The sequence below is a fragment of the Zophobas morio genome, unplaced genomic scaffold (genome assembly GCF_036711695.1).
Source record: "Zophobas morio isolate AGI-343-1 ecotype UQ-CSIRO unplaced genomic scaffold, CSIRO_AGI_Zmor_V1 ptg000019l, whole genome shotgun sequence".
NCBI classification, from domain to species: Eukaryota; Metazoa; Arthropoda; class Insecta; order Coleoptera; family Tenebrionidae; genus Zophobas; species Zophobas morio.
The window spans coordinates 213,567-231,106 of NW_026972124.1; the positions used below are offsets into that span (position 1 = coordinate 213,567).

The 17,540-nt window shown below is 35.5% G+C and overlaps 2 protein-coding genes across 2 annotated transcripts; both read left to right on the plus strand.

Moving 5' to 3' along the window:
- Positions 1–15,546: 15,546 nt before the first annotated feature.
- Positions 15,547–16,119, plus strand: LOC135131158 (jerky protein homolog-like). The gene has a single exon (XM_064058736.1). It carries the CDS (start codon positions 15,547–15,549, stop codon positions 16,117–16,119), a length of 573 nt encoding a protein of 190 aa, XP_063914806.1.
- A 51-nt stretch (positions 16,120–16,170) lies between these two features.
- On the plus strand, positions 16,171–17,103 carry LOC135131159 (jerky protein homolog-like). Its single transcript, XM_064058738.1, has one exon. The coding sequence runs from the start codon at positions 16,171–16,173 to the stop codon at positions 17,101–17,103; it is 933 nt and encodes a 310-aa protein (XP_063914808.1).
- Positions 17,104–17,540: the final 437 nt, after the last annotated feature.

The window sequence follows — 17,540 nt, forward strand, 5'->3', positions numbered from 1 at the left end:
AGGTGCCCATGGTACTTCCATTCCATCTCATTAAGTTTAAGTATTAGTCGCCTTACCTTTTCTTTATTGTATCGCAAAACGTTTCGAAGTTTGGCGTAACTAGCACTCGCACATAACCTAGTAATAACAACCGGTAAGACTGTGACGCTCCGCTCTACGTGATACCTTCGTACGTTCGTTAGGACTACCGAGCGTGTGGCCTACTTCGTTTATCACATAGCCCTCGAAATAATTAATCAAATCGTTATTCGCTACGACTCCAACTAATTTGTTCGCTTCGTAAACATCGTTCGTATCGCTCGTATTTATCGTTAATTAGTTCGTCGCCTTTCGTAATTAAACTATCGTTCGTATTGCTCGTATTTATCGTAAACAGTTAGACGCATTAAATCATTATCATTAATATCTTACTCATTTTCTTTTGCTTAATTATTTAGTTATTTCTCACTCTTACTTGTTTTTCTTTTTAATTAGTGACCTTAGGTTTTATTGTAATCAAATATTTTAAGTAACAGCTTGCAATTACAATAGTTAAATATTTTTCCGGTTTTTTGTTGTTGTAATTGTGTCTTAATAAAAACTGGTGGCGCCCTGGCGACGTCGCTACACAAAACAGTGTGCTCTCTCTTCTTTGCGAACCTCTAGCGACCTGACCCTTTGCACCCGCAGGAACTCACCCCTTCTCCACTAGCAGGCCGGCAACGAGCTGTGAGTTTGGTTCGTAACAGCATTTCAAATCGTTCTTTGTTTTTTCGTAAAAAAAACGTCGTTTATTTTAAGAAAAGTGTCGGTTAAAGTGAATTTAATTACACATTGCGAAAGTTCCTTATTAATTTTGATCTGCCATTCTATTTACCTATATTCACTTTGTTAGTTTCGACAAAACCTCAAACTTTACCGTTATTCGAAGATTTAATTTGAAGTTTTCAATATTTTAAAATTCTCAAGACAAAATTTACAGATTTGATTGACTGTGAAAATAATTCTGTGTCGTTTTATGAAGTTCATTATAATGCCGAGAAGACAAGCTGACATAGGTCCACGAAGTCAATCAAATGTGCGACGAACTACCTCAGGTGCAAACCGCAATGATTTATTTCATGGCTAATTGGGATATGGAAGTTGATCAGCATTGTGCTCATAATCAACATAATCAAACATTGACGCGAGACATTGGGTGGTAAGAATAAAACTGAGTAGATACTCATATTCGAAGTACGAAGTACCTATTTCGTTATTACTCTTATATACCTGAGTATCTACTATATGTACTGAGTACCTACTTGGAAACATTGTATCTCCCCGGACACAAATTGAACATCTACGCGTTTTGTGAACATTTAATCTAAAAATGAGCTTCGGCGTGGCAAATAACTGAACTGTCTGCAAAGCAGCTTAGAAAACGAGTAGGATCGTTGTAAGAGTGAATTTTGACTAAACATGGCGACTTTCATGAACGTGGAACGTCGTCAAAAGGTGCATTCAGTTTGAAAAACACATTAAGAGCGGGAATATCGAAAACTTTTCAGGTAATTAACTTTTATTTATGCATAAATTGTGGAGTGCGTTTTTCCTAACACTGGCCATAGAGATTCCCATCTCAAGGTGTCTACCCCATGCTAACTTATATTTTGGTGACTCGATTTTTGCCTTGATGGTGGAACACTGTCACTGTTTTCCTTTTTTGTTGTATCGAGATGATACTGGAGCATCAACTGTTACCTACTGAAGTATTAGCATCATCTAGAAAAACTATAAATATTTTGATTAGATATTCGAGTAGATACTTCGTGTTTCGAGTATGAGCATCTACTGAGTTTTATTTATATCAACCATTGTCAAAAAATTGATCGAACGTTGTTTCGACAGAACTTCCTTCGCACCAAAAGTATAATGAAACATATTCAGCATTTTCGAGTTGAGTCTTTTCTTCACACAATTTTATGATGACCTAATCAACATTTACGATCAACACGTATACCACCTTGGATTGGTGCAGTGTATTACTAAAAATAACTGAATGTATTCCCAAAATTATCTGCGAAAATCGAGTGAGCCATTCCATCAATTTTTTGGGGGGAATAAATAAATCTTCTTCACAATTTACCATGCTTAAAATAACTTTAAAACGTCGGCAAGATCTCAAAGTATTCATTTCTGTAACTCTTGAGTTATTTACTAAAATAAATTGACTGATCCATATATATTTTTTTGAGTCACTGTAAAAGCAAATCTAAAAAATATGAATGCAATGATAAATTACGAAAATATACTGATGATATTTTGCACATTTTAGATAGGATTTATTCGGCAAAATCTTGAGATGACGTCATCAGGTTTTTGGGCTTGATAAACAGATATATTTTGATTAACAACATACCATGTCAAACAGTAACTTCAAAACGTCTGCAATATTTCAAAATTCAGTTTTGCAATTCTTGATTCAATCAATAAAATAAATTGACTCAGTGATTAATTTTTTTGGGACATCTCCTATAAGCAAAATTAAAAAATATGAATGGAATGATAAATCACAAGTATAGTCTCATCCTATTTTGGACATTTTAGATAGGATTCATTTGGCAAAATTTTGGGCTGACGTCATCAATTTTTTGGATATATATATATTTTGAATAAAAATTTATTATGCTTATTATACGTTTAAAACATCTGCAAGATTTCAAAGCATTCGGTTTTGTAGATACAAAATTAAATTTTAGGTGAAACGAAGTTCACGGGGTCAGTTAGTTTGGTAATAATAAAATCAAAGTGCAGGGTAGAATAGAGTTAAGATGTGTATACAAAAACCAGATTGTATATATTGAATTTTTTGTAGTAGACGGTAGTAGACACCCATTTTTTTTTTATTAAACTGAATTAAGTGTCAAAAATATTCTTGATAGCTATAACGATGTTTTTACAGGTATAGGTCACTTTGGGCGAGAACACCACATTGTAATTGACAAGACAATAACTCCAGTAGTACACCCTCTCAGACGAGTTCCTATTTTCATTCAACCGAAGTTGATGAGTGCACTGAATAAAATGGAGACCTTGGGTATAATAGAAAAAGTAAATTGTGCAACAGAATGGGTCAATAGTCTTGTAATAGTGGAGAAAAAAAAGAAGAATTAAGACTCTGTCTGGATCTAAAATATTTGAATAAAGTAATTAAAAGAGAACATTGTAGGATTCCTACTGCGCAAGATGTGATTGCTAAACTAAATGGTAAGAAAATTTTTACTGTAATAGACATGAGCTCAAGTTTCTAGCACCCTTTGTTAACATTTATTAAAATTAATATCCATATCATTACAAGAACACCATTGAAAAATATTACCCAGTTCTCTTTGTAACAACATGCAATCATCTAAATTCTTAATCCACTTGTACACCTTGAAATGCACTACATTTAAGATTAAATCATTAATTAAGTTAAAATATGTAATATCATGTTTTATTTAATAAACTGGCTCTGGTTGTTGCGTTAATAATAGTCCAAACCGTTTCTTTATTGTGATTTTTTGCCTTGAATATTTATCCTCAGGTAAAAAACTGCTGGATAAGCTGAAATAGTTGGTTTTCCCGAGGAGTTATAGTAAGGTTCTAAACAGAAAACAGTCGCCAAATCTTGGGTAGATTATATATTGTTACGAAATACACCCTTACACCGCCCCAGTACGACGCCTATGGCCGTCGAGAGCTTTCTGGACGTACGCACGGCGCTAATGGGTGAATCATCACTGCTGACGGTGTCGACGGCCGAGCGGCGGGCGCATAAAGACAGGTCTGGAGCCGTCTCGAAGCGGCGTCCAGGGAAGTGTCGAAGCGGAGTCGCGATGGATGTTCGTGAAAGATCCCGATCAGAGAATATGGGTTTAAATAGAGGCGACCGTAGGGAAGGAATTCATTCAGCCAGTGAAGACAGTCAAGAGCGCCGGAATAATTTCTGTACATATTCGTTGCAATAGATATTAGTGTAAATCAAGCTAAAGAAATAAATCTTTGAGTTTTACCTACGCCCGATTTATTATTCGCCAGACAAACGTAACAATATGGTGGTTGCGTAGAAAAGTAAGTGGTCGAACATTTCCCTTCTCAGGTATTTGATGGATTAAATTAGATAAGGAGAGTTCTGATCTGTGCACCTTCAATACATGTTTTGGGCGCTATAAATTTCTGCGAATGCCGTTTGGCATAAGTTCAGCACCAGAAGTTTTTCAAAAGTATGTTTTAGAAATATTTGAGGAGATCGAAGGAGTTGTCTTTGACGATATAATCATAACTGGGGAAAATGAGACAGAACATGATAAAATTCTGACAACAGTATTAGAGACTACGCAGAAAAATAACATTAACTTTAATAAAGAAAAAATACAACTAAAAGTAAAATCGGTGAAATATTTTGGCTTTAACATATCAGAAAATAGTTTAAGTCCTGACAGTGACAAGGTAAGAGCGACAGTGGAAATGGAGACACGTCAATGCAAGGAAGAAGTAAAACAATTTTTTGGAATGGCCAATTATCTGTCATCATTCATACCTAACTTAGCACAAGTAAATGTACCGTTGAGAGAGTTAGTGAAGAACGATGTTGCATAGGATTGGAGAACCGACAATGGCATTTTTTGATCAAAAACTGTCAGTTACGATACAAACAGATGCATCAAAAGATGGGATTGGTTGCTGTTTGCTCCAAAATAAGCATCCGGTAGCGTATGCTTCAAGGTCATTAACAGACAATGAAAAGAGTTATGCTCAAATTGAAAAGGAGTTCTTGGCCATAGTGTATAGTTTAGAAAAGTTCCATTTTTACGTGTATGGAAAAAAGTTTGCATTTAGTCAGACCACAAACCCCTAATAACTATTATTAAAAAAGACATTGGTAAAGGAACATACAGATTGCAACGAATGCTTTTGAAACTATTGAAATATGACATTGAAGTCGTATTTGTCCCAGGATGTAAATTAAACTTGGCAGATGCCTTATCGAGAGCACACTTAAGGATCATGTTGAAGATGATCCAGACTTACAAGCAGTTATCCATAGTGTTTCTAAACATATAGTCATGTCAGAAAAAAAGAAAGAGAAACTGATGAAGGCAATACACACGGATGAAACGTTCAGAGCTCTTCATAAATTTTGTCGTGACGGTTGGCCAAGTGAGAAACATTTAATACCAGATAGCGTTATTCCATACTGGAAACTGAAACATGCCATTAACACGGATGGTAAGCTAATATTTCTGTGTGACAGATTGATAATACCATCAGAGTTCTGAGAGGAGATTGTCGGACAGATACATGAAGGACATCAAGAAATCGAAAAGTGCAAGCTTAAAGCAAAATCAGTTGTATACTGGCCGGGTATTAATAACAAAATGTGAAATCTGTCAGAAATACCTAGGGCAAAATGAGAAAGAACCATTAATTCAGCATAAGATTCTAGAACGCCCATGGATGAAAATAGCATCAGATATTTTAACTGTTAAGACAAGAAACTATCTAATTGCAATTGACTATTATTCAAATTGGCTGGAAATTGTCAAACTAAAAGGAAAAACCGTGCAAGAATTGATTAGCAAGTTTCGAGAAATGTTTGCAAGAAATGGAGTTCCTGAAGAATTCGTCTCTGATAATATGCCTTTTAATAGTCTACAACTTGAAAAATTTGCCAAAGATTAAGATATCACAAACCCTTTCGCATCGGGATTCGCCAAAATGCGCAAAAATATGATATCGTTGATAATCGGGAAGCGCCTGTGCGCGCAAAGGTAAAGCATGCGGAATTCGCCCGTTTGCGTCGATTTGTATCGAATGCGCAATATCAACTTTACTTGTCCATAAACTCGATCAACTTTAAAGATGAGTGCTAAGCGTAAATATCCGACTGATAAAGAACTCGAAGAATTAGTGTATCAAAGTAATAAGGATGATGAAGATTATTTTTGTTTTATAAATACAAGGAGAGTCATAATTGCGCTAGATATTTTACCGCGCCCGTATAGCGGAAGACACCCGATTGCGTCATATCTAGATGAGCGTATAACGGGAGACATCCGATGGCGCAAAGGCAAAACAAGCCCGTTTTTCAGCGACATATACGTAAAAACGTCCCCGATGCGAAGGGGTTAACTACCTCAAGCTCTAAGGTACCCTCAGTCAAATGGAATGGCTGAAGGAGGTGTACAAATAGCAAAAAACATTCTACGAAAAGCATTCGAACAACGAACTGATATTTATCCACTGTTGTTAGCATACCGCAATACACCTATAAAAAATATACATATACACCAGCTCTGAGGTTTTATAGCAGAAGACTTAGGAGTAAATTACCGATTTTGTCACATCTTTTGGTACCCAAAGTTGAACAAACAATAATAGAAAAGAAGGAAACACAACAAGAGCGCGCAAGATATTACTATAACCGACATAGCAAAAACTTGCCAAAATTAACGGAAGGTCAGGATGCTATGATGAAAAGGAAGAGAGTGGGAGCCGGTCAAAGTCATAAGAGAGCACTACTCTCCGAACTCGTATATTGTACAGACTGAGACGGCCAAATATCGAAGGAATAGAAGAGATTTGAGATGTGAAGCAAATGCACAATTTCCGCGACAAATCTTGATGACCGACGAATGCTGTTTTACAAGAGAGGGTGTTAAGAATTTTCACAATGCACATTGTTAGGCAGACGTCAACCCCCACGCCATTTACCAAGGTCGATTCCAAAATCGTTTCTCGTTTAATGTATGGGCAGAAATTATTGATTTTCATCTAGTAGGGCCTTACATTTTTCCCAACAGACTTACAGGGACGGAATATTTAAATTTTTTGCAAGTCCATTTGCCTGGTCTCCTAGAAGAAATTCCTCTTCGATTACGACGGATCATGTGGTTCATGCACGATTGTTCTTTAGTCCATTTTACATAAGCAATAAGACCTTTGTTAGACAACACTTATGGGCGTCGTTGGATAGAACGAGGTGGGCCAACTGTTTGGCCTCCTCGTTCGCCCGGTTTAAATAGTTGCGATTATTACTGAAGGGGGTGGATGAAGGGTTTGATCTATACGACACCCATAAATACCCGAGAAGAGTTGTTTAACAGAATTACAGCGGCTTCAGAACTCATCCGAAATAATCACGATGAACTGGGTCGTGTAAGCGTTTCGATGCAAAGACGTGCTGAAGCTTGCATATGAGCAAATGGGGCGCATTTTGAACACTTATTATAAATTACTTTCCTTTCCCTTTTTCTTACTTCTTAAATAATTAATTTGTTGTCTTTCCATTTCTCAAATAAAATACTCTCATTTTGCAATAAAAAGGTATTTTTAAGTTTATCATTATTATTCATTTATTTCTGTAACAAACATAAACATATTTTTGAAAGGAAGCACTGAATTTTTGATTCTGTAGAGGATACCATACTTGACCATGTCACCTGCCACTTATTGCGTACCTATACGCCATATCAAAATTTTATAGGATTGAACTACAAATTACCATTTTTTTTACTTTAGTATGTTTAAAAACTACAAATAATTTTGGTTAACCTCACCTCTTCACCATCATAATTTTTATCATGATGTTCTACTAATCAACGCCTCCAAGTTTAAAATACATTAGCCAGCTATATTAGCCATTTTTTTTACAAATACTGCATACAAAATGTGGAAAAAATTAAATCTTGTCAATAAAGACAGACGGCGACCTTTTAAGATCGATTGCTAAGCAACCGTTTTTACTTTGAAAATGATACAACCGACTTTACCTCTGCAACAATGAAAATTGAACAGAAGTTTTCAAACAGTGACATCAAATAAAAAAAAATTATAATTAACAATCCATTAACATTAGGAAAAAAAGTTATAAAGATTTTCGATTACATTTTGTCTTATTTATTTACTTTTTATTATTTCTAATAATAACCCTCGAAATTACTAATTTTTGCTGAAGGCACTTTTTTATGAATTTTTTGCCATTCGAATTCATGGTCTTGCACGGCGGCTTTCAATGCGACAAAAAGATGCTAAATTGGACGTCTTGATCGGTTTATTTTCTTTTTATTTTGATTAGTGCTATAATATAACTGTTGTTGGTGAACTAAAGAAACTATGTTCCTGAGGGACTTCGATAAAAATTTTGGAGTTTCTGGCCAGCTATCGGACTTGCTCCGAATTTCGAGACTAGCTACGTGACATCACCCTTTGAGTCGGCTACCACCTGAGTAAGATCAGATTTGTTATCTTTCATTGTGCTAGAACACCTTTTCTTATAGGAGCTTTCTGTTTTTTTTTCCTGTTACCTCGTTATCGTGTTATTTTGGCCTGATTTATTTAGTACTTTATTCCTTCGAGTTTTTGGTCTTCCTCTGGCTTCCATCGATGGCTTGCTTGTGGACCTGCGGCTGTTGCCCATCGCTTTCACCTGACCGACGCCAGTATCTCAGAATACCGCTAGGAATCAAGGAGGCTCCAGAAGTCAAGATCTTGCTGGGCATTATTGTAGCTGGATTTCAGCGGTACTTGACTGCAGTCCATGTGCAATTGGTTTCATTGTCCAATCGAAGCGCCTGGATTTGTTTTAAAGTTATTTAAGTTTGAAATAATCGAATCAAGTTATTGAGGTATCAGCTCACTCACACATTTCAGTTCAGTAACTGCTAGATTGCCTATCTGTACATATTGTAAATAATACTGAGTGTTGAATATACCAGCTCACTCCAGAATTGTAAATCTCATTTAACGCTTAAATTCATATCGGTTCGCGGAATGTTTTAGGTCCCAGTATTCCGTTGCTTGCCTCTTTCACATAAGTAGGGTGTAGGCAGCCATTACCTGTTATCCTTAAAATACACAATATAAATGCTACGTTTCTCTAATGGTAAGTTTCACGTATTTTGTGTTCTTGATACTGCTGTTAAAATATGTAGCTCTGAAGATGATACGATTGTATCAAAACATGTAAGCAGACCTTAATAAAAGTAGCTATATATGTGGCGTCCAATTTTTTCTTTCAACGTTTTAAAAATGTATTAAAACCATGACCACTTCGAGAAGAATAACATCATTACTGAATTTGAAAAGTTTATACATCCGGAGATTGTTCAAAGCCAACTCCAAAATCCTAAGAATAAAGTAAGGATTAACACATCAATTTCCATTAGATTTGTTTTAAGCCTCTATGCAAGATATGAGTATCTTTCGATGTATTTTACTACATTGTTACTACTATCCGCTGTAGATTCGAAGCTGTTACTTTCTTAAATTATGATTCGCATGATTTCCATACGCAGAACATCATAGAAAATATAAAAAAAAGTCTCTTAATAACCAGAACCACCAAAAAATTGTTTCCTCGCTAGGCTCTCAGAGCAGATTTAGAGAATCTATTTCTAGCAGAGGAAAAGTTCTCATGAAGTCCAATGCTGATAAATGGCAATCTTTAGAACGTTAAACCGTTTTTACTAATTGCAGAAAAATAAAACAAAATTCGCTAGGCAACCATAAACAGCAGCTAAAACTACTGCTGTTCTCCATAGGAGAGGGGCTACCAACGTACTATCACACGTGAAATGATTACCCAATAACCAGCAGCGACGCTCGTTAGACTTCTCCAGCTTCTCCTTCTTCACATTTGTGCCTGTTTAGTTTACATACAGAAAAATCTTCATTTATACCAAACGTGTGATGATTTGCGTGCCAATAAAGCACTTCGCTGGGGAAGTAACTTAAATTTAGGTTTATTTACGATTAAAACGGTCAGGATTTGCTTAGAATTACTGGGGACCTAAATACTTCAATCAACTGCCACCTAAATGGAAAAATTGATCTATTTTGCTTTTTTTCAAAAGAATTAAGGCATTTCTCTGAATGCATCCTTGTTTTTCTTTCCAAGTTTTTAATTTAAACATAACATGCCAGGTGTGAAAAACTTCTGCATAGGTACAAATACATTTATTTGTTGTTTTTTATTTATTTTTCATATTCCCATAAACACCTCGGTAGACTAAAATTACGCCTTCTTTTATCTACAACAGGTGATATGTAAATTTGCCGTTTACAGGTATTAAACGTCGAGCTTTGCAAGCAAGATTGTACGGCACAAAGGGGTATATTTTTCGAATGAGAAAATGTCCTCGACGTTTCTGGAAGAAATTTCAGATATTGTTGGTGAAACAATATTGTAAACCATACACTAGGGTCCCTTTTTGGCAAAAATGAATCTGTACTTAATAAATCGAATAAACTGGCGAAGAAATACAGCCAATTCCTCAAGCATCTTCCACAAAATTACAGACATCGTAAAGACGGCCTGTTAGGCAAAATTCACACAGACACACCTAAGAAGCTAAGCGAGAGGGAAGAGAGAGCCAAATTACACCAAAGCAGAAACAAGACGGCTTTTAAAAATTACTGTCACGACACATATTATCAAAAATAAAACCACTGATTCCGTCACATGGAAGGAGAAAGACGAGGTGTGAAAAGAAATTGCTGCAGAATATAATGCAACAACATGCCAGTTATTTATTTCTTTATTTTTTATTTATTTTATTTGATTACGTTCCCCTACAGGCCGGTGGCCCAATTACAGGGGAACACACACAACACCCAGAGCCGGGCGAGAATCGAACCCACGACCCAAGGTGTAGCGGGCAAGCACGAAGCTACCTAACCCACCCGGGTCCTCTTAATTTCAATCAACTGTAGGAGTGAACTAAATATTTATAATTTGAAGGTTTCTTAATCTGTTGTTATCTCAACCGCCTCAACCATAACTGTCTCAAATGTAAGTCAAGCCAGCTATGGAGGTTCTTCTGGCTCTTTAGCCTTTGTTGATAAAATGCCCAAAAATGAGCAAGAATTATTGGATACATCCCTAGCCAGATGGAATCGTTTAATATTGTTCACAATTTACAATGGCAAGAATTTTTCAAGTTGATTCGGCCGTCATTCCAAGTGCCGTCACGAGTCCAATTATCAAATATACTCGGAATCGTTATGTTTAACGTTAGATGGATGGACCGATATAAATAGAAATCCATATGTTAACATAATGTTTTTAAGACCACTTCCCATATTTTATCGAGGAATCGATACAAGAGCTGAATCAGACACAGGTGGAAAACTATGTCTGTGATGCTATAAATGACGTAGGAAAAGAAAAAGTTCAAGTTCTTATAACACACAATGCCAGTAATATGTAATCAGCATGGAACATATTACAGGAATCATACCCACATCATATTATTATTATTATTATTAATATTATTATTATGAGTAATCCCTCAACAGAGATTTTGGATTAGGTCCGTCAGTACTCTTTCAATACACTGATGTACTTCAAAAAATGGGAAATTTTCCTTATCACATATTTTGTGATAGCTTCTTTACTACAGTTCCTTTGTTAGAAGAGCTGCATAAAAGGAACATAAACGCTACAGGAACAATGAAAGAAATCGGATGTCGAAATGTCCCATTTTGTCAAAAGAAAAAATCAAGAGGAACATTTGATTACAAATCAACCGAAAATAAGTTTGTTGTAGTCCAGTGGAATGATAACAATTTGGTGAATGTTGCTTTTCTTCCAGTATATGCTGTCGATAAAGTCTCTCGCTATTCTCGGAAAGAAAAGAAACGTGTCCTAGTCGAACAACCACATCTAATTCATAAATATAATTCTTTCATGGGAGGTGTGGACAGATGTGACCAAAATATCAGCCTGTACAAAGTAGCAATCGGAGGGAAAAAGTGGTATTTTCCCATAATCGCCTACTGCTTGGACATAGCCGAACAAAATGCATGGCAGTTGCATCGTTGTTTAGGAGGAAAATTGGATCACCTCAATTCTCGAAGGCAAATCGCGGAGACATTACTTGAGTCTCATCAAAGTAGCGGCAAAAAGAGAGGACGACCACATTCAATGGAGCATTGTGAATCACGATTTGACAACAAAGACCATTATATTGTATCCAAAAAAAAACAGACACGCTGCAGAGTGTGTCATAAAAAGATTCAACGAAAAAGTGCAAAGTGTGATGTGGCATTGCATGTTGAATGCCTCTTGCTATATCACATAAATTTAAATTGAATATTTGTAATAAATATTTTCAATAAAGTTGCTTGTAAAATTAGGTATGTACTACTCGCTAATGCCTACTGTCCTTTTAAAAGACCAGTAATTTTTTGCAAAACTAAAAAGCATAGAATTTTTTCAATATTTTTCCCTGATTTTTTTACCCAAAATCACATGAAAATGTACTTTTATACACAATGTTCAATCACTAAATAATTCGGGCATATCTGGGTTAAAACTATATAAGCTTGGACAGGATAAGAATCTGCCAGAAAATGTCGCAAATTTTATAGACCTTGTAACTAATTGGTTTGATGTTCTGAACAGTGTTAGCGCTGCACGAATTTTTCAAATTTACAGGGTTTCGTGATTGGCCAACCGAACGGAACCGACGATGCCACCCGAGGATTGACGAGGAGCCAGCAAGGCCGTTAGGAGTGTAAAGATGTATCGTAATTTGTGTTAATTAGTGTCCAATAAATGTAGTTAAAGTTAAAAACAATTCTTATTACCGTGACGATCAGAGACCAAACCTGGCCGATTCTAACAACAGTTACACACCAAATGCCGAAGTACCTACAAAGCTGCCATTTGGAATAAACTTTGAAGCACAAAATAAAATTTTAGACGACATGAAAGACATGATGCGTGGTATGCGTGCTATTAACAAAAACACTCTCCAAACCTTTAAAAAAGGACTCATAGTGTCAATTACATCTTTACCGACGCTTCTTGGTAAAAATCCAGGAATTTTGCAACACCAAGCAAATATGTCGCAACAATAAACTGAAGAGGACAATTATCTTTTTACGGATTCTTTGGAACAACGCCATTGAAAGTAGGAGAGAGTGGGGTACGTTCGGACGTGGACGTTTGGACATTCTGAAATTTCTGCCTAAATGTGGTGCGCAATAAATTTTACATCAGTTTACTAGTTTGAAAGGCTAGTGTCTCCTGAAAATTTGGTTGCATTGTGCCACAAACAAAATTTTTATGCAAGAAAACTTGTTTTTCGGGATATGTCTTACTTTGTTTTCCAAGTGAAAGATGAACGCAGATGTCACCCCAGTTCGTTCTCGTGCGAACAGATAGCACTGTTACTGGTTTAAAAATTTTTAGAAAAAATACCTAGATTCTAGTGATTTTCAACGTCATTGAAGTACGTTTTGTTTTGAATTTGAAATGTTGTTTTAATTTTTGGATTGTCTGTGTAGTCTGTGGCGCAACGAATAGTCAGGAAATTCAAATGCATTGTCTTCCCAGAAATGTGTGCCTTGAAATTATAACTTTTAATTATTCTTGCATTGTAGGTATGGCAAAACAACATGGGCGTCAAATGTTCTGGTGATTCGTTACGAAATCATAGAATATGTTCACGATATTTTAGTCGGGACATTTATAATGGTTCCAAACTTCGTAGGCAAACGAACCAACTTGCAAAGTACGAACTGAAGTACTATAAGATACGTGTTATTTTTTTCCGATTATAACGAACCCGCTTATAGCGAACTTTCGGATAAAACGAACCAAATTTTTAATATTTAAGAAAAAAAAATCGTTTATAACGAACTTTTTCAGCAGTCTCGACAATGGACAGGAACACTTTTGTGTGAATCTATTAGATCCCGTCAATTTTATCAGTATGGCATGGCAAAAAGTATCAGAACAAACAATTGCTAATTGTTTTCGACATGCTGGGTTTCTCCAGTGTGAGGAAAAATTTGAACCAGGGCAGGGGTGGGATTTTGTTTCTACCGATACGATACGATACGAAGCGATAAATGACAAGGACGAAAATATAAATTTCAGATGCGAAAGAAAAAGACGACCACATTTTATCGGTACCGATATTTTATCGTTACAGAAACAAAATCCCACCCCAGAAGACGAACTACTATTGGCTGAATTGCTGAGAAAGCACGAAAGCAATTCTGACGATGAATTTGATATCGACTTCGAAGAATACGTCCATTTTGACGATATTTTAGTGAAGTCTGAAATTTTGGATGATGCTGCTATTGTAGAATTAGTTCAATGCAACATTCAGACAGAAGATGAGACTGAAGACGATGATGATAACGAAGAAGAAGAAGAAAAAGAGGGAACGATCCCAAAACCCTCTTAAATTAATCTTTCTCACAAGAAGCAACGTAAAATTTGAGATTATTTTAAGTAACAACTTTTTATTAATCAAGTTTTTTTTTCTTATATGTACTACTGTATTATTATCTTTACATGTTTATATTTTTGTAATACTTTTAAATGTTGCATCCTGAAATACATAGTTCAGTTTATCAAAGTATGTATTGATTTTTTTTGAGATCATTTATAACGAACTTCGGATATAACGAACTACTTTTCCCAGTCCCATGAGGTTCGTAATAACCGAACATTACTATACTTTGTTAAAATTGATTAGTTCTTATCTTTCTAACAGCTTCCAACGTTTCAAATTTCAGTAGCGGCTCATGACCTTTTGAAATGGGGGGACACAATTTGATTGATGAGTTAAATATGAAGATATAAAACAGGTTGTTATTACCAATTAATAGACGAAATTATGTAACTGAAATAAATACAAAAATACATTCAATAAAAGTAAAAAAGGATTTCTCCACATACCTCTTTGCCTTCGGTTAAAATTTTACGTTCATGGCATCTAAAAGTTCATTTTGAACAGTATTAGGCATTCCTTTAAAAACCGTTGCATCTTTCAAATGATTTGATAAAGCAAAGTCCAATTCAGCCGTATAATCAACCAGACCTCGAAATATACCTGGATTTTGTGATTCCCTACTTTCGTCATGTCCACGTAAACCAAGTTCAAACACTCCACAAAATTTTATGCACATTATCAATCGGCATAATATATAGCGATTTTTGTCGACCCTTGCGTTATGTGCCCGAATATTAGGATTATTACAGTAGAACTCCTCTATAACGAGTACCGCTTATAGCGAAAAATCGGCTATACGAGTAATTCTCTTGGACCCTGGATGTTTATATATGCTACTCTATATAAAAATATCGCTTTATAACGAGTAGCTTTTAGTAACCGATCTGATATAACGAAATAATTTTTCGCCCCAGATCGGTTATAGCGAGAAATTTTACGACTAAGATCGGTTATAACGAATGCAATTCTTGAAAATGCATATAAAAACGACACCTGTTTAACAACAAAGCGTCTCAATTTTTGTAAATTTATCAGGAGTATAATATTCGTAGAATGCTGTCTTTGTACTACAGTGCAACGTCTGTAATCCGAACACACTTTAAACCGAACTTCCAATAATCCAAACAACGAAAAATGGCAATTTCAGCCTCCTTTGATCCGAACAAATTTCAATAATCCGTACATGTTTCTGAACACGATTTCTGGAAACTATAAAAAAGTGTCTAGACATAATATTGCAGCTGCACGTTTAGATTTCAGAAAAGAACACCACGTAGGTTAGTTCAAAATGTCGAAGCGCAAGCATGTTACGCTTCCTATAAAAAAAAAACTGCAAATTTTAAAAGCATTAGATGAAGGTGAATGCGTTACACAACTGGCAATGCAATATGGCGTGGGCAAATCGACTATATGTGACATAAAGAAGAAAAGATGCAGTATTAATCAATATCTGACAAATGCAGACAATGAAACACCTCAAAGGGAAACTCTTAAACTGTGTAAACACCCCGAAATGGAACATGCCCTTTTTATATGTATTTTGCAAGAAAGAGCACGTCACACACCTCTTAATGGCGAACTCATCTGTGAAAAGGCTAAATGGTTCTATCAAAAACTCACCGGCAAAGACGATTTTAACGCAAGCAGTGGATGGTTACATAAATTCAAAAAACGACATGGAATTCGTCAGTTGCAAATAACTGGTGAAAAGCTGTCGGCAGATAAAAGTGCAGTTGAACCATTCCGTCAAAAATTTCTTGATAAAATCAAACAAATGAATTTAGTCCCCGACCAGGTATATAACGCTGACGAAAGTGGACTATTCTATAGGGTCCTTCCAAATAAAACTTTAGCCCATTAATATGAAAAATCGGCGCCAGGAAGAAAACTAAGTAAAGACAGAATCACCTTTATGCCATGTGCCAACGCAGCAGGAACACACAAACTTAAGTTACTGGTAATTGGAAAAGCCAAAAATCCCAGGGCTTTTAAGAATATTAATCGACTTCCTGTTGTGTATAAAGCACAAAGAAAAGGATGGGTCACAAGAGAACTTTTCCACGAATGGTTCCACGAAGAATTCATACCTGCTGTAAAAAATAAGATGAAAGAATTGAATTTACCTCAGAAAGCTTTGCTTTGTATTGATAATGCTCCGGGACATCCAGATGCAGATGAACTATCTAGTGAGGACAAAAGTTTTCAAACATTATTTCTTCCACCGAATTGTAACGCATTAATCCAACCCATGGACCAACATGTTATAAAAAATGTCAAGTTGTATTATCGAAAATCCCTGTTGTTAAACGTAATTTCCAAAGAAAATGAAGACATCACAACAATTTTAAAAAAGTTTGATCTTCTAGCAGCGGTTTTTTCTCTTAGAGGAGCATGGTCGAAGATAACGTCAAATCTTCTTCAAAAATCTTGGAAAAATTTATGGCCTACTTTACCAGCAACACTAGAAGAAGAAGATTTAAAACCATTATCTTACCTTCAAAAGAAATATTCTGAAGAAAAACGAGAGATAAACTTAATAGAGGACCTTTGTCGAAAAATTATCCCAGACATTACATCCAACGAAGTCCAAAATTGGGTTAATCCAACTGATGAAGATATTCTTTTTACCGAAGACGAAATCGTAAGCAGTGTTAATGAAGACAGAATAGATGACACAGGTGATAGTGATGATGGTAATGAACAGGAACCAGTGAATGAAAATGCCTCTCATACAGAAACAATCAAAAGCTTTAACGTATGTTTAAATTGGTGTATGAAAAACAATATTCCAGAGCACAAATATCTGATGTTGAAAGATTTACAAGATCAAGCAATTCGTCTTTGATTTGGAGCTGTCAAGCAGAAAAAAATTGAAGGTTATTTCAAAATTTAATTTGTTTTTATGTTACATATCTACCTACTTCTTTTAATTAAATTTGGTAATACACATATGTATGCAGTAGTTTATGTAGAAAAATAAAAATTATACATAGAAATGGATGATTCCTTTCATTTTAAAATTAATTCCAATAATCCGAATAAATCCATAATTCGAACAAGTTCTGATCCCTATTAGTTCGGATTATCGAGGCTGTACTGTATTTTATTCTTGGCCTTTATATTCATTCTCCAACCATAGTTTGATTATTTCTGTAGTTACATGTGAAAAACATGTCGTTTTTAAAGAAAACAAGAGCATTCTCCACAAAAGAAAAGTGGTAAATAATAACCGAATGTGAAAGTGGCAAAAAACAAAGTGTCATCCAATGATTTTCTGAAAAA

Bases quoted from the DNA above. Each gene is read 5' to 3' on its own strand.
- LOC135131158 (XM_064058736.1), top strand. From the start codon at position 15,547: ATGTCGAAGCGCAAGCATGTTACGCTTCCTATAAAAAAAAAACTGCAA.
- LOC135131159 (XM_064058738.1), top strand. From the start codon at position 16,171: ATGCCATGTGCCAACGCAGCAGGAACACACAAACTTAAGTTACTGGTA.